This window comes from Grus americana, chromosome 33, assembly GCF_028858705.1.
Source record: "Grus americana isolate bGruAme1 chromosome 33, bGruAme1.mat, whole genome shotgun sequence".
In the NCBI taxonomy this organism is placed as follows: domain Eukaryota; kingdom Metazoa; phylum Chordata; class Aves; order Gruiformes; family Gruidae; genus Grus; species Grus americana.
In genome coordinates, this window is record NC_072884.1 from 154,541 (window position 1) to 178,253 (window position 23,713).

Consider the following 23,713-nt stretch of genomic DNA (forward strand, 5'->3'; position numbering starts at 1 on the left):
AAGTCACCTCCTCCGCAACTGGACCTCCAGAAAGGACAGGTGCATGTGTCCTGCAACGTGACACAAAACAAAGGGGCTCAAAGCACCTACACTGTGAGGTGGAGTGCACAGCTGGGTAAGGAGGAGGCTTCACTGCGTGCCCATCTGTCTTTCTCTCCTTGCTTTTTTTTTTTTTACTATTTTTATTTTTCCTTGTTTCCCCATGTATCCATGGTGCTCTTTTTTTCTGGGGTTTATGTGGGGGCACAGATCAGCTTCTCTTCTGATACTGACTCTGTGGTCCAGCTCTCTAAGTGCCTTCATGGGAACTAGGTGCCCAAGCTCCATTGTAAAATGTTAAGCATGTCACTCATTTGGTAGGGTGGGGGAATGAGCTGTCTTGTTCCTCGTTCAGATGAGGGAGGAGGAGTTCCATAAGAAAATGCAAAGGTTTTTCTCAGAGAAGTCTCTTCTAATGTGTCACTGACTTTTCCTCCTTGAACAGGCCCCCATGCCCAGAGGCAGCAAATGTCCAACGCCAGCTCCATCACCCACTTCCTCCTCCTGGCATTCGCAGACACGCGGGAACTGCAGCTCTTGCACTTCTGCCTCTTCCTGGGCATCTACCTGGCTGCCCTCCTGGGCAACGGCCTCATCATCATCGCCATAGCCTGTGACCACCGCCTCCACACCCCCATGTACTTCTTCCTCCTCAACCTCTCCCTCCTCGACCTGGGCTCCATCTCCACCACTCTCCCCAAATCCATGGCCAATTCCCTCTGGGACACCAGGGACATTTCCTATGCAGGATGTGCTGCCCAGGTGTCTACGTTTGTCTTGTTTGTCACTGGAGAGTTTTATCTTCTCACCATCATGGCCTACGACCGCTACGTTGCCATCTGCAAACCCCTGCACTATGGGACCCTCCTGGGCAGCAGAGCTTGTGCCCACATGGCAGCAGCTGCCTGGGGCAGTGGGTTTCTCAGCGCTGTGCTTCACACTGCCAATACATTTTCACTACCACTCTGCCAAGGCAATGCCATAGACCAGTTCTTCTGTGAACTTCCCCAGATCCTCAAGCTCTCCTGCTCAGACTCCTACCTCAGGGAAGTTGGGCTTCTTGTGTTTTGTTTTTGTTCAGGTATTGGGTGTTTTGTTTTCATTGTGCTGTCCTATGTGCAGATCTTCAGGGCCGTGCTGAGGATCCCCTCTGAGCAGGGACGGCACAAAGCCTTTTCCACGTGCCTCCCTCACCTGGCCGTGGTCTCCCTCTTTGTCAGCACAGCCATGTTCGCCTACCTGAAGCCCCCCTCCATCTCCTCCCAATCCCTGAATCTGGTGGTGGCCGTTCTGTACTCTGTATTGCCTCCAGCTGTGAACCCCATCATCTACAGCATGAGGAACAAGGAGCTCAAGGATTCCCTGAGGAAACTGATTTTATGGTCATTTTTCTGTAGTCATAACGTTCCCATCACTCTCCACAAATGACTCCCAATGCATCCTGTTCCAGGCTTGTGTTTTGTTTGTTTTCTTTATCATGATATTATTTTTTTATGTAATTAGTTTTACAGCTTGTTCTTATCATATGCCACAGAAATATTTGGATTCCTCCCATTGCTAATGAGGAATGAATCGTTTCTGTCTCATGTGAAGCCCATATAAGTGTACGTCTTAAGAGTGAGTCAGTGTGGACTCTCTTATAGCATCTCTGTAGTAAAATGGGATCGCTCCAGTGCACTGCCTGAAGGCTAGGCTCTTCTTCTAAATCTGCTTCCAAGAATAGTCCCAAGGAATTGCTCCCCAGAAGGGACTGTTTGTCCTTGGTTTCAGGAGCAAAAAGCTTACTGTGACAGTGTGATCACAGCCTGGATGGTCAACGGTCAGTTCTTTACATGCCCAGGACTGTCCCATAGGTGACACACACATGATGTCCTACCACATCCACAGACCCCAGGGAGGAGGATCAGCAGCAGTGATCCCCAGCTGGCTGGGTCTGCTTCCCACCCTGACCAGTATGGCCGTGTGGAGTCACCGCATGGGCCTCACAGCCCACTTGTTCTGCAGAGCAACACCACCAGCTCAGGGCCTGTGGGGAGCACAGGGAAGGCCATTCACCACTGTCCAGGTGAGAGCTGATTTTTGAAATCTGACCAGCCCCATCCTCCTGCTGGAATCAGTGTCTATACTGGGGAAATCATAAAGTCATAGAATTGTTTGGGTTGGAAGGGACCTTTAAAGATCATCTAGTTTCAGCACTCCTGCTGGGAGTCCAACACTGGCCAGGGACATCATCCACTACATCAGGTTGCTCAAATTCCCGTCCGACCTGTCCTTGAATGCTTCCAGTGATGGGATGTCCACAGCTCCTCTGGGTAACCTGTTCCAGTGTCTCATCACCCTCATTGTAAAAAATATCTTCCTCACGTTCGATCTAAATTTACCCTCTTTCAGTTTGAAACCATTGCCCCTTGTCCTGTCACTACAGGCGTTTGTAAAAAGTCTCTTTCCACCTTTTTTAGAATCCCCCGCTATACATTGACAGGTCATAACAAGCTCATCCCGGAACCTTCTTTTCGCCAGGCTGAATAACCCCAACTCTCTTAGCCTTTCTCCATAGGAGAGGTGTTCCATCCCTCTGATCATTTTCATGGCCATCCTCTGGTTTCACTCCAACAGCTCCATGTCATTCTTCTGCTGGGGCCCCCACAGCTGGCAGCAGTGCTCCAGGTGGTGTCTCACCGGGGTGGAGTAGAGGGGGAGAATCATCTTCCTCAACCTGCTGGTCACACTTCTCTTCATGCATCCCAGAATACAATTTGCTCTCTGGGCTGCGAGCGCACATTGTCAGCTCATGTCCAATTTTTCATCCACCAGCATCCTTTCTCCGCAGGGCTGCTCTCTATCCATTCATCCTTCAGTCTTTATCAATATTAGGGATTGCCCTGACCCATGTGCAGGACCTCACACTTGACCTTTTTGGATTTCCTGAGGTTCACATGGGCCTCGTCCTCAAGCCGATCTGGGCTTACACGTGCCGAGACCCTTGCAGACCCCAGAGCAGAGTTCTCTGTGAAGCCCTCCATGGGATTCAGCCAGGGCTGGTAAGAAGCTGTGTTCTCGTGAGGGCGTGTCCTGGTGTTGTGGATGAAGAGTGTTTGACACGGTTATGATTTAGTCAATTCAGAATTTATTAACAATATAAGGTAAGACAAAGGTTTAATTTTAGCAGCACTTAATGATTGGCTAATCATTAGAAAGGTGGATGAAGGAAGCTAGTGTATAGACAGGATTTCCCTCTTCGAGTTTAGAGTAAAAATTCACAATGCATTAGCATTTGTCAACAAGTGATAGCTGAGACTCGAAAAGGCTGGCAGCTAGCTTATAGTTAAAACTTCCCTCTTCGAATTTAGAGTAAGTACTCACAGTGCATCAGCATTCCCGAACAAGCGATTGTGGAGACTCGAGAAGGCTGACTTTGCTCTGGTCTTCTGTCGGCAGATGATTCTCAAGAATTTTGTGCCTGAGAGGCATCCCAGCTCAGAGGAGATGCTGGTCACAGCCCCCTGTGATCCAGGAAAACACAAAGGGTCTCACTTAGAATCGCTTTTTATAGGACCCGAGATAATTGACTTTTGTCAGGCACTTTTCCACTTTGGCCCAGCTCGGATGGCGAAACATTCTGGTAGTTTCCACCAGTTGTGCAGAATCAGAGCTTTTCTGGCATCTCCCCCCTTTTGGGTCAAGACCCAGGTACAGGTGTACCAGGTTGTCAGGAGGTGATTGATCATCATTACCGTTCCCAAGCAACAGGGGAAGTAATAGCCAGGCACGTTAAGAGGGTGCCCTAATGCGCTGGTCTCTGTCTGTCACAATCCACATCCAGCTCAGTCTAGGTTGGTGTCTGGCCCAGGAATCCTGGGTAGGCATGCAGCCCAGGGCAAAAAGGGGAAAGATCAAACCAAGTACCGAGGGGCTCAAGGCAGGCTGGGGGTCACACCACCACACCTGGTTTTGGCTGAGATAGAGTTAATTTTCTTTCTGGTAGCCAGTAGAGTGCTGTGGTTTTGATTTAGTATGAGAATAATGTTGATAACATACTGATGTTTTTAGTTGTTGCCAGGTAGTTGTTGTGTCTACACTAAGTCAAGTCTACACAAGTCAAACATTTCACCTTCTCACACCCCACCAGGTGCACAAGAAGTTGGGAGAGCACAGCCAGGACAGCTGACCCAGACTGGCCAAAGGGATATTCCCTACCATATCATGTCATGCACCGTATATAACTGGGGAAGCTAGCTGGGACACAGGATTGCTGATCTGAAACAGAGTGGGCAGCAGGTTGGGTTTTTTCCCTTCCACATGTGGTTAGAAATTGCATTGGTGCATCACTTGTTATATATTCTATTATTATTGTTGTTGTTGATGATGATGATGATGATGATGGTGCTGCTGCTGCTGCTATTTTTTGTTTTGCTGTTGTTGTTTACTGGGATCCTTGTGCTCATACAGGCACACCACAGAGGTGTCTCCAAGCAGAGACATAGACTGCAGAAGGATTGTGGTAGTGAGTGTGAGCTGGGACCTGGGCAGAACCAGGAGCCATGGAGCTCAGCAGAGAAGAACTCCAGCAGCTCCCCTTCACACCCAGCAGTGCTCCTGAGAGACAACGGTCACATAAGAGGGGAGGGACTGTGAGCTGTGGTGCAGGGAACCAACGCCTGCCACTGTGTCTTGGGGCTCCTGGCAGCTGGTGCCACTGGGTGCAGCCCCCAAGAGACCTCCAACCCTGTGAGCAGCAGTGAGTCCTCTCCCCACCATTGGGAGCTGCTCTGGCTTCAGAAGGTCTACTGGCAGAGCTAGGCATGATGGAGCCCACTCTACTCTTCAACCCATGGTGCCTCTTGGGAGCCCAGGCTGAGAGACCTGCCAGGGTGTTTGAGGGTAAGTTTGGGACGCCCTGGCAGTGCGGGAACTTCCAGGAACCTGGTGGCTCCTGTTCCCATCCTCATCCCTGCAGCAGCAGAGCCCCGCTGCCCCACATGCAGCCCCACAGCCACCTGGTGCTGGGTGCATTCAGGGGTGGGGAAACATCCCCCTGGTCTGCACAACAGATCTTGGTGCCCCAGAGTTTGCAGACAGTCCCCCTCCAGGGTCTGCCAGGGTCTGGGAATGTGTGAGCCTGAGGAAGGCTGGATGTTCCCTCCGTAGAGATGGAGCTGGTCGCCTTTCAAAGATCAGCCCTCCCCTGGACTGGCCAGGACTGGGGATGACTTTTGCGGGTAAGAGCCAGCGCACACGGGGTGGGGGAGGCTGTCTCAAGGACATGCGCTAGGCACAGGGACCGAGTGAGGGACAGCAGCGAACTCACAAGGCTGCTGGGTCTTGCTTCCATCAGTGCAAGGCCTGACACAGGGTGCCGGCCTCTGTCCCAATGTCACTCTTTGTGAGGGACGATGGCACAAAGGGGTGGCGTGTGGCAGACACCAGCCCTTCTTCAGCCACTTCACCGGCCTGGTGGAGCAGCGAGACAGCGAGAACCTCTGGCTCTGCGCTGTGAGTATGCGTCAGGGTATCCATGCTCTGGAAACAGTTTTCAATTAGCTGAGCATGGGAATTTTCTCTGACACAAAGTCTCGCCCAGGTCAGATCCCATCTCACCTTTCCCTGATCATTCTGGTCATTCCTGGCCCTCTCCTTGTGCTGCTCACTGGCCCTTGGGAGCTGGGTGGGAATCACTGCTGCTAAGCCCCCTCCCTGGGGCTCTGTGGATGTGGCAGGTGCTTGAAGGGACTATGGTCCATTTCCAAGGACACTCGATGTTCGTTCATGACTGAGGGTGACATGAATGACTCTGGTTTGCTCTCTTCCTTGTGCCTGCTGGGTCCCCATTTCCTCCTCTGGGCCTGCAGAGCCCTTCCTTCCTGCAGATGCCTGGCTGCAGGGGCACTTTTCCTGTGAGTGACTCCACCACCTTGGGAAACTTTGTGGGGCTCTAGTCACTGCCCATGCCAGGCACATGTTGTCCATGAAGAGATCCCTGGGCTGTCCAGGCAGCTCCTGACTCCCTTCCTTAAGGACATCATCTGCATAGGAAAGTCCTAGGTATGTACCTCAGTGACTGCTGAGCAGATCTAAGTAGACGCCGATTGGTTCATCTCAAATCCAGCCCCTCAGTGTCTAACAAGTTGTGTTGGATTTGCGTGGCAAGGTTTTGGGGGGGGGGGGGGGGGGCTACAGGGGTGGCTTCTGTGAGAAGCTGCTAGAAGCTCCCCCTGTGTCTGATAGAGCCAATGCCAGCCGGCTCCAAGATGGACCCGCCGCTGGCCAAGGCCAAGCCCATCAGCGCCTCTGTGATAACATATTTAAGAAGAAAAACACTTAGAGAAAGAGAGCTTTTGCAGCCGGAGAGAGGAGTGAGAAGATGTAAGAAACTCTGCAGACACCAAGGTCAGTGCAGATGGAGGGGGAGGAGGTGCTCCAGGCACCGGAGCAGAGATCCCCCTGCAGCCCGTGGTGAAGACCATGGTGAAGCAGGCTGTCCCCCTGCAGCCCATGGAGGAAGGATGAGGGGGTGTAGAGATTCCACCTGCAGCCCATGGAGGACCCCACACCAGAGCAGGTGGAGGCACCTGAAGGAGGCTGTGGCCCCGTGGGAAGCCCACGCTGGAGCAAGCTCCTGGCAGGACCTGTGGACCCGTGAAGAGGGGAGCCCACGCCAGAGCAGGTTTGCTGGCAGGACTTGTGACCCCGTGGGGTACCCACGCTGGAGCAGTCTGCTCCTGAAGGTCTGCACCCCGTGGGAGAGAGACTCACGTTGGAGAAGTTGGTGAAGGACTGTCTCCCATGAGAGGGACTCCTCCATGCTGGAGCAGGGGAACGATGAGAGGAGTCCTCCCCCTGAGGAGGAAGAAGTGGCAGAGACAATGTGTGCTGAACTGACCGTAACCCCCATTCCCTGTCCCCCTGTGCTGCTGAAGGGGGGTGGAGGTTGAAGCCGGGAGTGAAGTTGAGCCCGGGAAGATGGGAGGGGTGGGGGGAGGTGTTTTAAGACTTGATTTTATTTCTCATTCCTCTACTCTGTTTGCTTAGTAATAAGTTAGATGAATTTCCTCTCTACGTTCAGTCTGTTTTGCTCGTGACGATAACTAGTGAGTGATCTCTCCCTGTCCTTACCTCGACCCAAGCCTGTTGTTATACTCCTCCCCATCCCGCTGGGGGAGGGGTGATTGAGCGGCCGCGTGGCACCCAGCTGCCGGCTGGGCCTAAACCACGACACAAGTCATAATGTGACATTGAGCTCTTTGCTCCTTAATCACTAAAGAATCAGGCCCTTTTGGGAAGCAGTTGCTAATGCCTATTCTTGGCTCCGACTTTGGAAGAAGAGCCCAGCCTTCGGGCAGTGCACTGAGGAGGTCATGCTTTGTTACAGAGATGCTATATGAGAGCCAGCTCAGACCCAGTGTTAGCGGTACATTTGTAGGGATGCCAAGTGCGAAAGAACAGGTCCATTCCTTAGTAGAAGTGAGTTCAGTCTAAACATTTGTGTAGGAACAAAATAACCACAAATTACCATAAAATGATAATGATAGCAACTATGATAATGATAATAACAAGGATGATTATTATTATTAACTAAAAGAAACCCATAACACAGGCCTGGAATGGGATAGCTTGGGAGTCATTTGTGCAGAGAGATGAGAAGTTCATCACTGCTGAAAAAAATCCAAGAAATCATTTTCCTAATGGTATCCTTGAGCTCCTTGTTCCTCAAGCTGTAGATGAGGGGGTTCAATGTTGGAGGCACCACTGAGTACAGGACAGCCATCACCAGCTCCAAGGATGGTGAGGAGATGGAAGGGGGCTTCAGGTAGGCGAACATGCCAGTGCTGACAAAGAGGGAGACCACGGCCAGGTGAGGGAGGCACATGGAAAAGGCTTTGTGCCGTCTCCCTGCTCAGAGGGGATCCTCAGCACGGCCCTGAAGATCTGCACATAGGAGAAAAGAATAAAAAGAAAACACCCAAAGTCCACAAGGACACCAACCACAAGGATCCCAGCTTGCCTGAGGAAGGAGTTGGAGCAGGAGAGCTTGGGGATCTGGGGAAGTTCACAGAAGAACTGGTCTATGGCATTGCCTTGGCAGAGTGGTAGTGAAAATACATTGGCAGTGTGAAGCACAGCATGGAGAAACCCACTGCCCCAGGCAGCTGCTGCCATGTGGGCACAAGCTCTGCTGCCCAGGAGGGTCCCATAGTGCAGGGGTTTGCAGATGGCAACGTAGCGGTCATAGGCCATGACGGTGAGAAGATAGAGTTCTCCTGACATCAAAAAGGAAAAGAAAAAGACCTGGGCAGCACATCCCAAGAAAGAGATGACCCTGGTGTCCCAGAGGGAATTGGCCATGGATTTGGGGAGAGTGGTGGAGATGGAGCCCAGGTCGAGGAGGGAGAGGTTGAGGAGGAAGAAGTACATGGGGGTGTGGAGGTGGTGGTCGCAGGCTATGGCGATGATGATGAGGCTGTTGCCCAGGAGGGCAGCCAGGTAGATGCCCAGGAAGAGGCAGAAGTGCAAGAGCTGCAGTTCCCGCGTGTCTGCAAATGCCAGGAGGAGGAAGTGGGTGATGGAGCTGGCGTTGGACATTTGCTGCTTCTAGGTATGGATGAATATCCATGGAAGAAAAGGCACTGAGAAGTTAAGGGAGATTTCTCTGAGCAAAACCTACTCTGTTTCTCACAGAAATCCCCCAAACTGCTTCTCCCCTGTTCAGGAACACCTTTGCCATGTGCTGTTCATGAGCTTTTTTTGGTGCTGGCTTAGGGTGTTATTGGGAGCAAGGAGCTCTGCTGTTGACTTTGGAGAAGTCAGTCCTGCCCTACGGCAATAAATAAACAGGAACACAGGGTGATCTCAGATCAAATCTGCGGGCGATATCAAAACGCAGTTCAGCATTGTCCTTCCGAAAATCACTCAAGTGCAGAGCAGAGCTGTGGGCATTTGATGTGTTTATTTTGCTGACATTGCCCCACCACACCTGAGGAGTATTTTAAGGCACAAATCCTTGGCATTTCCACTGCACTCCAGGTGAAACCTTGTGGGTCCTGAGAGGCAAACATACTCCCTGCTAGCACAGAGTGAGGAGACCCAGTCTCTCCAGCAGTCCTGTTCTCAGCTGACCTGTGCTGCACCTCTTTGAGAAGGAGGACAATTGCACTCAGATGTTTCCCCTGAAAAGAAGCTGGACACTGCTGAGAGCAGAGGAACACAGTTTCAAAGTGCAGATCTCCAGCTCCCCATCCCATCTCATTGGACCTGAGGATAATCTCAGCTCCCCTCTCCCAGACAGGGACACAGAAGGCTCATTGCAGCTGGCCACCTACAGCTGTCCAGCAGCATTTCCATGCCCTTGGCACTGAGGTGTCTTCTCCGTCGGCCTCCTAGACAACACAGAGATGCTATGGGGGAGCTGTACCCTTCTGGAGAGCAGCCTGCAGCCCAGAAACACCCCCCAGTGACTTAGTCAAAAGATGGGGGTTTCCTGAAGTGGAGGGGGATAACTCATTCCAGCCTCACACTCTGTGGTGCCCAGACACCCCAGGTAAAGTGGTGGCAAAGGCAGCTGGGATAAGAGAGAAAACATGGAGAAATGCCTCAATGCTCCTGCCAATGGAGGCAGGACAGGGAAGACAGATGGGCACAAGGGAGTTTGTACTCATCAGAAGTTGGGCTGCCAAGGAGGTAAATCAGCCTGGTACCCTTAATGGCAGAGGATTTGGTGGGTGGGTGGCAGACCAGGGGCTTGCTCCAGGGAAAATGTCTGCACAGCAGGGGAGGACAGGGAGGTGCTCGAATGGTGCAGAAACCAGGCGTTTCTGGTGACACTTCCCTCTCCCTCCCTGCCCATGTCTCTGCTGCCTGGAGATGCCTCTGCCGGGAGCGGTTTCTCTGTCCCCAGGTCTCCTCCCTGTCAGTGCTCATGGACCCCATCCCACACGCTGTGTGCTCAGCTCTGCCCTGCAGACACCTCCTGGCAGCAGGACACTGCCCAGGGGCACCTCTGTGTGTGCGGGGCTGAAGGAGCAGCTCAGACAAGTCCAAAGGACAGTCGGGGTCTCAATGCTTTCTCCAAAATGCAGTCACTGCCAACCCAGCGAACCAAGAGGAGAAACAAAAAGCACCAACTCCTTCCCTTTCATTTAAACCCACCTTGAGATTCCTCTTCAAAACTGCCCTCAGAAATATCCTGGGGGAGATCTGGAGCTATGAGCAGCCCTGGCCCATGCAGCGCCCTCTCAACACCGGAAGGACCCTGCCCTGCCGGGGCTTGCTCCTTCCACTCCCAGCGTCTCCCCAAAGTGCTGTGGGGAGCTCCCCAGGCAGGCTGAGTGCTGACCCTGGATGGCAGCAGAGTCCCTGCCCCAGCACACAGCCCCCTGAGGTGCAGGGACCCTGCTCTGAAGGACAGTCCTGGACTCCCCTGAGTGGACACCCAGCTTCACGCCCCTGCAGTTGTATCTGGGAGAAGGCAGCCATCATGTCCTGTCCCTCTGACCATGCAGCAGGGAAGCCTTGCTCAGCAGCACGTCTTCCTACAGTCTGGATAAATTGTGAGGGTTCTTCTGAGAGATGCTTTGGTTTTGCAGAGCCCTCCAGGATACTCATGTGCACTGTCCTGCAGCCAGAAACTTACCCTGCACAGACCTGAGAAGATTTCTCCCACGCTGAGAGCTCAGCTGTCCTCCCACTAACCTCTCTCTGCCTCGCTCCTCTCCTCTCCCATTGCTGCCCGCAGGCAGTGCCCGCAGCCCTGCTGTGCTTTGCAGGGGAGCTGCTCCTGGGCAGAGCTGTCTCTCACAAGCACTGCCTGCTTGTCATGAGCTCCCTCCATCCCAGGAGCCCAGCCCAGCTCGGGGGCAGAGGACCAGCCCAAGGTGCCACTTTCTCTGCCCCTTCTGGGCTGCCTGGAGATGTCCCTGGGGCTGCAGGGCTGACAACTCCTGAAAGGCAGCAGAATCAGCCTTGGGGAATGGACTCGTTAGCTGACTGCCCCAATCACCAATTGTCCCTCTCTAAAGAGTGGAGAGAGACCAATTCCAAAAGCGTGCTTTATCCTACTAGAACATGGTACCACATTCCCATCTGGGTGGCGATGAAGCTGCACTGCATAGTCCAAGAACAATCAGAAAAGATTTCAGGGCTTTGGGACGCTTGGTGGGGGAATCTGGAGCACAGGTTATTTTTTTCCTCTCTCCTTCCAGTTGCAGGCAGTGACATTGGGACAAATAGATGGGCCCAGTCTATTAATACATGGCTCTGTGGCTGGTATCACCACCACAATTTTGGTTTTTTGATAATGGGGTGGCCTACACAGCACCAGGCTTGCTGGCATCAGATGGGATTCACCTTTCTCACATAAGGAAGAAGGTCTCAGGAGCTTGTGGGACTGATTGACAGAGCTTTAAACTAGGCTTGAAGGGTGAAGGGGTCCCTCACACACCAAGGTCAGAGACACAGGGTGCTAGCGAGGGCCCTAAGCTTGTTTCTCAGGCAAGTGCTGGATACCCTGCAGCACATTTGAAGTCTTACGGAGCTGATCCAGGTGCTACTGAGGTAATAAGAGCCAGTGGGGAAACACTGGTAACATACATCAAAGGAATTCCAGCCACTCCAGGCAGTAAGTCAACTTCATTACTCACCATCCATACACACTGCCAATTACTGCCTAATCACTAGTCTTCCATTCCCCCCTTCCAGAAATGGCCACCTCTCTCCATTCAGCATTCATGGATCCCAAAATACCACGTCAAGAAAGACTTCTATGTGAGGAGACGGCAGCGGGGGACAGAGTTTTCCCACACAGCGTTGTACAGAAAGGGTCTTCCTTTTCCTCCATGTTCGGACTTCCTCTGGAGACTCTCCGGATCAATAGGCCTTGAGGAAGGCCGTTCTGTAAGCAGAAAAAGAAAGAAAATTGGTAGAAGAAGGCATTCCGTGTTACTGTTTTTTGGTCCTGAAATCTCCTCAGTTTGGCTACGCTCCTGGAATCTCTCCAGTCAGCCAGGCAAGCCTTGAAGAATTTGGGAGAATGATGGAGGGAGGGAGACTTGGCTCATTAGGGCATTTTGCAGGCTACTGAGCCCTCTGGTGCCAAGTGCCTGAAGTGCAGCTCCTGAGAGAGGGAGCCGGCCCCTAAGCAAGCAAAAGGCTTCCTGAGGTCCATCCCAGTGTGGGGAGTGAAGGAAAGGAAGAGAGGAAGGTCAGCTCGTGGGGCATGTTGAGCACTGCCTGGCCACCCCCCAGCAGCGGGCATTCCCCATCTCCCAGCTAGAGGCACACAGACGTGATGGCAACCCTTGTGCAGGGGCCTTCAGCCACATTCCCAGGGCAGAGCTATTCCTCCTCCACCCACCGACATCAGCAGCTTTCCATTTCTGGGCTCACGCATGGTTGGGAGGATTTGCTAAAGCCCTCGGCCAGCATCTTGCTTCTCTCTGAGTTCCCTCCACCCTCTCTCGCATCCGTACACACTGCCAATTGCTGCCTAATCCCTGGGAAGCTAAGAAGCTCTCACAGCTTTCCATCCCATCCTCAGGGGATGACCACGTTTCTCCAGTCACCAGAGGTGCCACCTTTGTAGGGCAGCTGGATGGTCTGCAGGGGGCAGGGAGTGAGACAGAAGGGGCACCAGAAGTGCCATGGCGGGGGCAGTCCGGTGCTGGGGGAAGGAAGGAAGGAAGGAAGGAAGGAAGGAAGGAAGGAAGGAAGGAAGGAAGGAAGGAGGAAGGCTGGACATTCAGGGTTCTGGTGTTTCTCTTGCCAAGTCACCATTAGGCGTGGTGGAGCTCTGCTTCCCTGGAAATGGCCAACCATCCGCCTGCCGACGGGAGGCACTCCAGGCATCCCTGTGGGAGTCTCTGTGGCGCAACCGGTTAGCGCGTTCGGCTGTTAACCGAAAGGGTGGTGGTTCGAGCCCACCCAGAGACGCCTTCCCCTTTCTCTGCCCATGGCAGGGGCTTGCAACCAGATGAGCTCTAAGTTCTCTTCCAACCCAAACCCTTCTTTGCTTCCAGAACAAGAGGGGGCTATAGTCAGCGCCCTCAGCACAGGCTGAGGAAGGAAAGCACGCCCATAGGAATGCCTTATTCTGCTTTGCTTGCGCACGCAGCTCGGCTTCACTTCTTACACTGTCTTTGTCTTGACCCATGAGTTTTTCTGCCCTTCCAATGCTCTCCCCCGTCCCGCTTGAGGCGAGTGAGTGAGCACTGGCACGGGTTTCCCACTGAGGTTGTGGAGTCTCCACCCCTGGAGATATTGAAAAGTCATCGGGAGATGTTCCTGGGCCACCAGCTCTGTGATGCTCTGGAAAGCTGTTATGATGCCTCAGGTCTACCTGAGGAGGAATTCCACAGAATGACCAAGACTGCTTAAATGCAACTTCTAGGTGGATGGTGCCAGTCATAATAAAACTTAAGCACCGTTGGAGATCAATGAGGAAAGCCAATGTTCTGGATTGAGAACTTCCTGGGGAGAGCGAAAAGGGAAGCTTGGATGCCTGGCTGAAAAGTCCTCGCTGCTCTTGGGGTTAGTATCTGGTTTGAGCCAGCTTCCTGAGCAACATGTGCATTCATGGAGGGTGATTCCCTGGACCTGCACCAGGCAGCAGCCAGGATTCCCAGGCGGGCCTTCCATCCCCCCTTCCAGAAATGGCCACCTCTCTCCATTCAGCATTCGTGGATCCCAAAATACCACGTCAAGAAAGACTTCTATGTGAGGAGACGGCAGCGGGGGACAGAGTTTTCCCACACAGCGTTGTACAGAAAGGGTCTTCCTTTTCCTCCATGTTCGGACTTCCTCTGGAGACTCTCCGGATCAATAGGCCTTGAGGAAGGCCGTTCTGTAAGCAGAAAAAGAAAGAAAACTGGTAGAAGAAGGCATTCCGTGTTACTGTTTTTTGGTCCTGAAATCTCCTCTAGTTTGGCTACGCTCCTGGAATCTCTCCAGTCAGCCGGGCAAGCCTTGAAGAATTTGGGAGAATGATGGAGGGAGGGAGACTTGGCTCATTAGGGCATTTTGCAGGTTACTGAGCCCTCTGGTGCCAAGTGCCTGAAGTGCAGCTCCTGAGAGAGGGAGCCGGCCCCTAAGCAAGCAAAAGGCTTCCTGAGGTCCATCCCAGTGTGGGGAGTGAAGGAAAGGAAGAGAGGAAGGTCAGCTCGTGGGGCATGTTGAGCACTGCCTGGCCACCCCCCAGCAGCGGGCATTCCCCATCTCCCAGCTTGAGGCACACAGACGTGATGGCAACCTCTCCCTTGTGCAGGGGCCTTCAGCCACATTCCCAGGGCAGAGCTATTCCTCCTCCACCCACCGACATCAGCAGCTTTCCATTTCTGGGCTCACGCATGGTTGGGAGGATTTGCTAAAGCCCTCGGCCAGCATCTTGCTTCTCTCCGAGTTCCCTCCACCCTCTCTCGCATCCGTACACACTGCCAATTGCTGCCTAATCCCTGGGAAGCTAAGAAGCTCTCACAGCTTTCCATCCCATCCTCAGGGGATGACCACGTTTCTCCAGTCACCAGAGGTGCCACCTTTGTAGGGCAGCTGGATGGTCTGCAGGGGGCAGGGAGTGAGACAGAAGGGGCACCAGAAGTGCCATGGCGGGGGCAGTCCGGTGCTGGGGGAAGGAAGGAAGGAAGGAAGGAAGGAAGGAAGGAAGGAAGGAAGGAAGGAAGGAAGGAAGGAAGGAAGGAAGGAGGAAGGCTGGACATTCAGGGTTCTGGTGTTTCTCTTGCCAAGTCACCATTAGGCGTGGTGGAGCTCTGCTTCCCTGGAAATGGCCAACCATCCGCCTGCCGACGGGAGGCACTCCAGGCATCCCTGTGGGAGTCTCTGTGGCGCAACCGGTTAGCGCGTTCGGCTGTTAACCGAAAGGGTGGTGGTTCGAGCCCACCCAGAGACGCCTTCCCCTTTCTCTGCCCATGGCAGGGGCTTGCAACCAGATGAGCTCTAAGTTCTCTTCCAACCCAAACCCTTCTTTGCTTCCAGAACAAGAGGGGGCTATAGTCAGCGCCCTCAGCACAGGCTGAGGAAGGAAAGCACGCCCATAGGAATGCCTTATTCTGCTTTGCTTGCGCACGCAGCTCGGCTTCACTTCTTACACTGTCTTTGTCTTGACCCATGAGTTTTTCTGCCCTTCCAATGCTCTCCCCCGTCCCGCTTGAGGCGAGTGAGTGAGCACTGGCACGGGTTTCCCACTGAGGTTGTGGAGTCTCCACCCCTGGAGATATTGAAAAGTCATCGGGAGATGTTCCTGGGCCACCAGCTCTGTGATGCTCTGGAAAGCTGTTATGATGCCTCAGGTCTACCTGAGGAGGAATTCCACAGAATGACCAAGACTGCTTAAATGCAACTTCTAGGTGGATGGTGCCAGTCATAATAAAACTTAAGCACCGTTGGAGATCAATGAGGAAAGCCAATGTTCTGGATTGAGAACTTCCTGGGGAGAGCGAAAAGGGAAGCTTGGATGCCTGGCTGAAAAGTCCTCGCTGCTCTTGGGGTTAGTATCTGGTTTGAGCCAGCTTCCTGAGCAACATGTGCATTCATGGAGGGTGATTCCCTGGACCTGCACCAGGCAGCAGCCAGGATTCCCAGGCGGGCCTTCCATCCCCCCTTCCAGAAATGGCCACCTCTCTCCATTCAGCATTCATGGATCCCAAAATACCACGTCAAGAAAGACTTCTATGTGAGGAGACGGCAGCGGGGGACAGAGTTTTCCCACACAGCGTTGTACAGAAAGGGTCTTCCTTTTCCTCCATGTTCGGACTTCCTCTGGAGACTCTCCGGATCAATAGGCCTTGAGGAAGGCCGTTCTGTAAGCAGAAAAAGAAAGAAAACTGGTAGAAGAAGGCATTCCGTGTTACTGTTTTTTGGTCCTGAAATCTCCTCTAGTTTGGCTACGCTCCTGGAATCTCTCCAGTCAGCCGGGCAAGCCTTGAAGAATTTGGGAGAATGATGGAGGGAGGGAGACTTGGCTCATTAGGGCATTTTGCAGGTTACTGAGCCCTCTGGTGCCAAGTGCCTGAAGTGCAGCTCCTGAGAGAGGGAGCCGGCCCCTAAGCAAGCAAAAGGCTTCCTGAGGTCCATCCCAGTGTGGGGAGTGAAGGAAAGGAAGAGAGGAAGGTCAGCTCGTGGGGCATGTTGAGCACTGCCTGGCCACCCCCCAGCAGCGGGCATTCCCCATCTCCCAGCTTGAGGCACACAGACGTGATGGCAACCTCTCCCTTGTGCAGGGGCCTTCAGCCACATTCCCAGGGCAGAGCTATTCCTCCTCCACCCACCGACATCAGCAGCTTTCCATTTCTGGGCTCACGCATGGTTGGGAGGATTTGCTAAAGCCCTCGGCCAGCATCTTGCTTCTCTCCGAGTTCCCTCCACCCTCTCTCGCATCCGTACACACTGCCAATTGCTGCCTAATCCCTGGGAAGCTAAGAAGCTCTCACAGCTTTCCATCCCATCCTCAGGGGATGACCACGTTTCTCCAGTCACCAGAGGTGCCACCTTTGTAGGGCAGCTGGATGGTCTGCAGGGGGCAGGGAGTGAGACAGAAGGGGCACCAGAAGTGCCATGGCGGGGGCAGTCCGGTGCTGGGGGAAGGAAGGAAGGAAGGAAGGAAGGAAGGAAGGAAGGAAGGAAGGAAGGAAGGAAGGAAGGAAGGAAGGAAGGAAGGAAGGAAGGAAGGAAGGAAGGAAGGAAGGAAGGAAGGAAGGAAGGAAGGAAGGAAGGAAGGAAGGAAGGAAGGAGGAAGGCTGGACATTCAGGGTTCTGGTGTTTCTCTTGCCAAGTCACCATTAGGCGTGGTGGAGCTCTGCTTCCCTGGAAATGGCCAACCATCCGCCTGCCGACGGGAGGCACTCCAGGCATCCCTGTGGGAGTCTCTGTGGCGCAACCGGTTAGCGCGTTCGGCTGTTAACCGAAAGGGTGGTGGTTCGAGCCCACCCAGAGACGCCTTCCCCTTTCTCTGCCCATGGCAGGGGCTTGCAACCAGATGAGCTCTAAGTTCTCTTCCAACCCAAACCCTTCTTTGCTTCCAGAACAAGAGGGGGCTATAGTCAGCGCCCTCAGCACAGGCTGAGGAAGGAAAGCACGCCCATAGGAATGCCTTATTCTGCTTTGCTTGCGCACGCAGCTCGGCTTCACTTCTTACACTGTCTTTGTCTTGACCCATGAGTTTTTCTGCCCTTCCAATGCTCTCCCCCATCCTGCTCGGGGCGAGTGAGTGAACAGCTGGGAGGGGGCTTAGCTGCCAGCTGGGGTCATCCCACCCTGTGATGTGCCTTACTTCTGCTGTCACTAAACCCAGTAACGTGCTCTAAAATCATACCTCCTCCTTCTTCTTCTAGATCATGGTAAACTTTATTTCTTTACTGTTATTCCTTTCCTTCACTCCTCCTTGACAAGGTAGTTACAATTTCTCGGTATTGTAGTCTGGCATGAAGTGTTGAGAAGAATTCTTTTCCTCTCCTTTCTAACTGTTATCATCTACTGGCGAGAGCTCTCAGACACTATTGCCCCTAAATCATTTCTGCTCTCTCTCTTTTATTCCTGTTTCCAGGGTGTTTCTGTATGTCTCTGTGTGTGTGTGTGTGTGTGCAGTTGTTTCTCCTGACTATCACATGTCTGATCAGCTCTTTCATCTTTGCCAGCACCAGATCCAAGTGAGCATCTAGGGCCCATGTTGGCGCACCGGGCAGCTGTGTGAAGAGGTTGTCCTGAGGTCCTGCAGAGTGTTTGCACCTTGCTTTACCTGGTCCGTGAATGGCAGGGCAATTACAGTCCCCCACAGGAACTGGCTCATAGACCTGAAGTCTTGCTGGGGTTACCGTCAGAAGACCTTTCCTGCTTCCTCACCCTCACGGAGTGGTCCATAACTGCCAACACAGCGTCACCCTTACTGGATCCTCAGTGACAGAAGCTAACCATCCTGGAAGAGCTCCATACATCTGAGCTGCCCCTTCATACAGGGCGCATCCCCCACGCTCACCTTCCCCTTTGACTCTCTCCTGCAGAGCCTCTGTCCCTCCACTGCAGCACCCCAGGTGACAAGCTGTCCCACCATGTCTCACTTCATCCCAAACTGCCACAGTGCTGTGAGGCTCCAGCTCCTCCTGTCTGTCTGTTCTCTGGCTCGCCGTGGCTGTGCACATTTGGGCTGCAGCATCTCAGCCGTGGCACCAGGGCTCAGCACAGACTCTGAGGACATCAAAAAGACAAACAGAAAGAGCTGTGCAGCACATCCTGCATAGGAAATGTCCCTGGTGTCCCAGAGGGAATTGGCCGTGGACTTGGGGAGAGTGGGGGAGATGGAGCCAAGGTCGAGGAGGGAGAGGCTGAGGAGGAGGGAGTACATGGGGGTGTGGAGGTGGTGGTCACAGGCTATGGCAATGATGATGAGGCCATTGCTCAGGAGGGCAGCCAGGTAGATACCCAGGAAGAGGCAGAAGTGCAAGAGCTGCAGTTCCCGTGTGTCTGCGAATGCCAAGAGGAGGAACTGGGTGATGGAGCTGGCGATGGACATCTACAGCCTCAGGGCATGGGGACCTGTGCATGAAAAAAAAAAAAAAATAAAGTGAGAAGTTTGGTTTTGTGCAGGAGTCAACCCTGCTCTGCAGCCATGGGTTCATGGGAATAGAAGGGGCAGGAGCCTGGTCATTGCATTTGTCAGATGAAACCGCTCCAAATTCAGACGGGCTTGTCAGCGTCTGCACTCCTTGTGTTAAGGAACAGGAATGGCAGAAGGCATTTTCAGAGGGGTGGGGAGGGTATTTTTACAGCTCCCCCCATCTCAACTGGGGTGTGTTGTTGGCAGTGAAAAGTTAGGGCAGATTTCTCTGAGCAAAATCAAAGCTATTTTTCATTTACCCCCCCAACCTTCCTCTCCCCTTTGCTTTGGGCATCTTCTTTACCTGAGTGCTGGCTTGTTGTGGCTGAGGGTGCCACTGGGAGGAGAGGACTCTGCAGTGGTCTCTGGAGGACTTAGTCCTGCCCTACTGCAATAGGTTATTTGGAAGCTGGAGCGAACTGTGATTAAATCAACCTGTGATGGACTTTAGAGCATATTCAGCCTCAATTCACTTGACTGCAGAACGGTGTTGGCCGTTTATTTTGTTCTAGCTGCCTGTGTCACTCCTAGGAGCTCTTATCACAGGTAGGCAACCCTGGCATTTGTACTGCACTGCAAGTGAGATCTTGAGAGTCCTGGGAGGCAAAGGGACTGTCCCTTAGTGCAGAGTGAGGACAGCCAGTTTGTCCATCAGTCCAGTCGCAGGCTCAGGCTCACTCCAGCTGCCTACGTGCAACTGCCCAGTTACTCCCTGTCTTCTCTGTTGGGCTCCCAGATAGGCCAAAGACCTTGATGGAGAGCTGTGCACTTCCATTAGGATATCCTGATGGGAGACTCAGCTTTTTCCCACGCCACTGTTTACAACAGGTTTGGACATCTCCCTGCCATGGAGGCATCAGCATGGCACGACCCACGGGGTGAGCGTCTCAGCTACAGCTGAAACCCCCATCCCCAGAGAGCCTCCAAACAAGAACAGTGGCGCACGAGACACAAGGGAAATGCCACAGTGCTTCTGCCAGGGGAGGGAAGGCCAGGAAGGGAAAGATGGACACTCAGGAGAGTGGGCTCTGCTGGAGGTCTGGCTTCCAAGGAGTTGACTCATGCCCTTCAAAACCATGCCTTTGAGGGCAGAGAGGGAGCTTCTCCCATTGTCCTGTCAGACTGTTCCGTTAGCACTGTCCTCTCATTCCCCGCCCATGTCTCTGCTGCCTGGAGATGTCTCTGCCGGGAGCTGTTTCAATATCCCCAGGTCTCCTCCCTGTCAGTGCTCACGGACCCCATCCCACACGCTGTGTGCTCAGCTCTGCCCTGCAGACACCTCCTGGCAGCAGGACACTGCCCAGGGCCATCTCTGTGTGTGCGGGCGGTGAAGGAGCAGCTCAGACAAGTCCGAAGGAGAAGCAGGGTCTCAGTGCCTTCTGCAGAACAGAGAACTAAATTCCCATCTCCCACTGCCCACCCAGACAAACAAGAGGGGAAAATTCAAAGCACAGACACCTGCCCTTTCAAGGAAATGCTGCTTTTGTGTCCTTCTTCAAAAGGACCCTCTGCAAATGTTCTGGGGGAGATCTGGAGCTGTGAGCAGCCCTGGCCTGTGCAGTGCCCTCTCAACACCAGAAGGACCCTGCTCTGCCGGGGCTTGCTCCTTCCGCTCCCAGCGTCTCCCCAAAGTGCTGTGGGGAGCTCCCCGGGCAGGATGAGTGCTGACCCTGGATGGCAGCAGAGTCCCTGCCCCAGCACACAGCCCCCTGCGGTGCAGGGACCCTGCTCTGAAGGACAGTCCTGGGCACCGCTGGGTGCACACCTGGATTCACAGCCCTGCAGCCCTCCCTGGAAGAAGGGAGTCGCCATGTCCTTGCCCTCTGATAGTGCTCTGCTCTGGAGCATGGCCTTCCTCCACACAAAAGAAAACCTGGGAGCCATCCTGCCAAATCCATTTGTGGCATGCGCCAGGTCTAGAAGACCCCTCCAGGACACACGTGTGCATTTCCCTGCTGCCAGAGACTTACTGTCTTACAGACTGTGAAGATTTCTTCCCCAGCCACCTCTCAGTGTCCTCCCACTACTCACTGCCATCTCTCTGGCTTTGCTTCTCCTCTTCTCTTCTCTTCTCTTCTCTTCTCTTCTCTTCTCTTCTCTTCTCTTCTCTCTTCTCTCTTCTCTCTTCTCTCTTCTCTCTTCTCTCTTCTCTCTTCTCTCTTCTCTCTTCTCTCTTCTCTCTTCTCTTCTCTTCTCTTCTCTTCTCTTCTCTTCTCTTCTCTTCTCTTCTCTTCTCTTCTCTTCTCTTCTCTTCTCTTCTCTTCCCTGGCTGCCTGCAGGCAGTCCCCTCAACCTCGCTGCGCTTTGCGGAGGGAGGAGCTCCTCCTGGGCAGAGCTGTCTCTTGCAAGCACTGCCCACTTGCCATGAGCTCCCTCCATGCCAGGACCTCAGCCCAGCTCAGCAGCAGAGGACCGGCCCAACGTGCCACTTCCTCTGTCCCTTCTGCGCTCCTGGAGATGTCCCTGGGGCTCCAGGGCTGACAGAGCCTGAAAGGAAACCGTACTTTGAAGCTGACTGAAGTAACTGCCTATAGATTCGTCACTAATTGGTGAAAAGAGATGGATTTTAAAAGCATGAATTATCCCAAGCTTCCTTTTGCTGCTGATGCACTTGTAGAAGCTGATCCTGTTGACCTAAGTGTCTGTGGCCAGATGCAGTTCTGCAGGTGGGGTCTCACTGGCACAGAGTGGAGGGGCAGGGTGACCTTCCCTGACCTGCTGGCCACGCTTCTGTTTATGCAGCCCAGGATGCAGTTGGCTTTCTGGGCTGCAAGCGCGCATTGCCAGCTTATACATGATTTTTCATCCACAGGTATTTCCAAGTCCTCTGCAGGGCTGCTCTCAATCCATTCATCCCCCAGTCTGTACCGATACTGGGGATTGCCCCGACCCATGTGCGGGACCTTGAGCTTGGCCTCGTTGAACTTCACGGGGTTCACATTGGCCTCCTTCTCAAGCCTTTCAAGGTCCCTCTCAATGGCATCCCTTCTCTCAAGCACTAGCAACTTCAGCACTCAGGTTGGTGGTGTCCACAAACTTGCCATTGACTGCAGCTCTTTGGATACGGCCTTCCAGCCAATTCCTTATCCATTGAATAGTCCACCCATCAAATCCATCTCTCTCCAATTTAGAGGCAAGGATGCTTTGTGGGACCATGTCAAAGGCTTTGCAGAAGTCCAGGTAGATGACATCAGTTGCTCTTTCCTTGTCCACTGATGTAGTTGCTCCATCGTAGAAGGCCACCAGGTTAGTCAGGCACACTTTGCCCTCAATGAAAGTGAGTTGACTGTCACTAACCACCTCCCTGTCTTCCATATGCCTTGACATAGCTTCCAGGTGGATCTTTTCCACAATCTTACCTGGCACAGAGTTGAGGCTAGCTGGTCAGTAGTTCCCAGGTTCCTCCTTTTTACGCTTTTTAAAAATGGACATGATGGTTCCCCTTTCTGCAGTCACCGGGGACTTCCTCTGACTGCCAGGACTTTTTGAATAGGACGGGGAGTGGCTTAGCAATGATGCCTACCAGTTCCCTCAGGACCCTGGGATGCATCTCATCGGGTTCCATGGACTTGTGTGTGTTCAGGTTCCTCAGATGGTCTTGAAACTGATCTTGTCCTACGGTGGGTGGGAATTCATCCCCCCAGTCCTTGCCTTGAGATTCAGGGAACAGAGAGATGTGAGAAGAGCAATCGCCAGTGGAAACAGAGGCGAAAAATGGTGTTGAGTTCATCAGCCTTCTCCATGTCAGTTGTCAGCAAATGCCCTGTCGCGTCTATTGGGGGAGGAGTTCCATTTCTTTTGTCTTCTTTTTCTGACTAACGTACCTGTAGAAGTCCTTCTTACTATTCTTCCTACCCCTTGCCAAATTTAACTCCAAGTCTGCCTCAGCTCTCCTGATCACATCCCTACACTCCGGGCAGTATCCCTATATTCTTCCCAAGACATGTGTCCCTGCTTCCACTGCCTATGCGTTTTCCTCTCGTGTTTCAGTTTGACCAGGAGGTCCTTACTCAGCCGTGCTGGTCTCCTGCCTTCCTTGCCCAATTTCTTGCACATGGCAATCAACAGCCGTTGTGCCCTAAGAATGCCTTTAAAAAGGTGCCAGGTCTCTTCTGCTCCTTTATACCTGAGGGCAGTTTCCCAGGGGCTCCCATCCACCAGTCCCTTAAGCAACTGAAACTCAGCTTCCCTAAAGTTTAGGGTCTTGACTATAGTTTTGCCTGGCCTATATCCCTCGAGTTCATGAGTTCAATCAGGGCATCATCACTGCAGCTCAGGCTAACACAAATCTTTGACCTCTCCAGTAAGGTTTTCTGCATTTGTGAGCAACAGATCCAAAAGCACATCTCCTCTCGTTGGGTTTTCTCTCACCTGGATGAGGAAGTGATCCTCAATGCACGCCAGATTGCTTGCGGCATGCTGTGTCACTTGTCCAACAGACACCAGGGCGGTTGAAATCCTCGAGCAGGATCAGTGTGATGCTTCCTGTGAGCATGAAGTAAGAATGCTTCACAGACACCCCTCGTCACCAGACATCTTTCACTAGATCATGCTGCTCAGAGCCTTTTCCACCTTGATGAAGGGGAGCTTTTTAGCTTCCCTCCCATCCCTCTGGGGAAGGGAGGAAGGGGGCAAATGAACGAATGAGCGGGTGCTTCGTGGCTGGCCAGGGTCAACCCATCAACCCCCTGAAATGTCACTAAGTGGTTTTGCGTGAGCAACTGACTCCCTCCATCCATTTCCATTGACTCTCGTGAGAGCTTAGTCAAGGAGCTCCCATGCAGACGCCTGCTTTCTGTGCACATGAACTGAGGGAAAGGGCATCCCACCTGCTGTAGGTGTGTGGAAGGAACTGGAGGGAGAAGAATCGAGATGGGAAGCCTGTAACCAAACTGAGGTTTCTGCATTGACTCACTTGCATCACTACCTCTCCATGGGGAAAACAACCCCCTCCTCTCACTGCCTAATATCTGGGGAGGAATAGGGCTTTTCAGAGGCAGCACTTGTCGCCTCTCTTAGTCAACCATTCTCTGAAAGGACAACTCACACAGCTGGCCTCCACCTCTTTCCCCACAGATTGGAGAC

General features: G+C 53.1%; 1 protein-coding gene, 3 non-coding genes and 1 pseudogene across 4 annotated transcripts; 4 read left to right on the top strand and 1 right to left on the bottom strand.

Annotated features, from left to right (window-relative positions):
- Window positions 1-507: 507 nt before the first annotated feature.
- Window positions 508-1,467, top strand: LOC129198469 (olfactory receptor 14C36-like). Its single transcript, XM_054807758.1, has one exon. It carries the CDS (start codon window positions 508-510, stop codon window positions 1,465-1,467), a length of 960 nt encoding a protein of 319 aa, XP_054663733.1.
- A 6,190-nt stretch (window positions 1,468-7,657) lies between these two features.
- Window positions 7,658-8,619, bottom strand: LOC129198623 (olfactory receptor 14A16-like; annotated as a pseudogene).
- Window positions 8,620-12,886: 4,267 nt separating this feature from the next.
- TRNAN-GUU (transfer RNA asparagine (anticodon GUU)) lies at window positions 12,887-12,960 on the top strand. Its single transcript has one exon. It is a non-coding gene; the product is annotated as a tRNA-Asn (tRNA).
- Window positions 12,961-14,855: 1,895 nt separating this feature from the next.
- On the top strand, window positions 14,856-14,929 carry TRNAN-GUU (transfer RNA asparagine (anticodon GUU)). The gene has a single exon. It is a non-coding gene; the product is annotated as a tRNA-Asn (tRNA).
- A 1,971-nt stretch (window positions 14,930-16,900) lies between these two features.
- On the top strand, window positions 16,901-16,974 carry TRNAN-GUU (transfer RNA asparagine (anticodon GUU)). Its single transcript has one exon. It is a non-coding gene; the product is annotated as a tRNA-Asn (tRNA).
- The last annotated feature ends 6,739 nt before the right edge of the window (window positions 16,975-23,713 follow it).

Coding starts and splice junctions, on each gene's coding strand:
- LOC129198469 (XM_054807758.1), top strand. CDS start 508: ATGTCCAACGCCAGCTCCATCACCCACTTCCTCCTCCTGGCATTCGCA.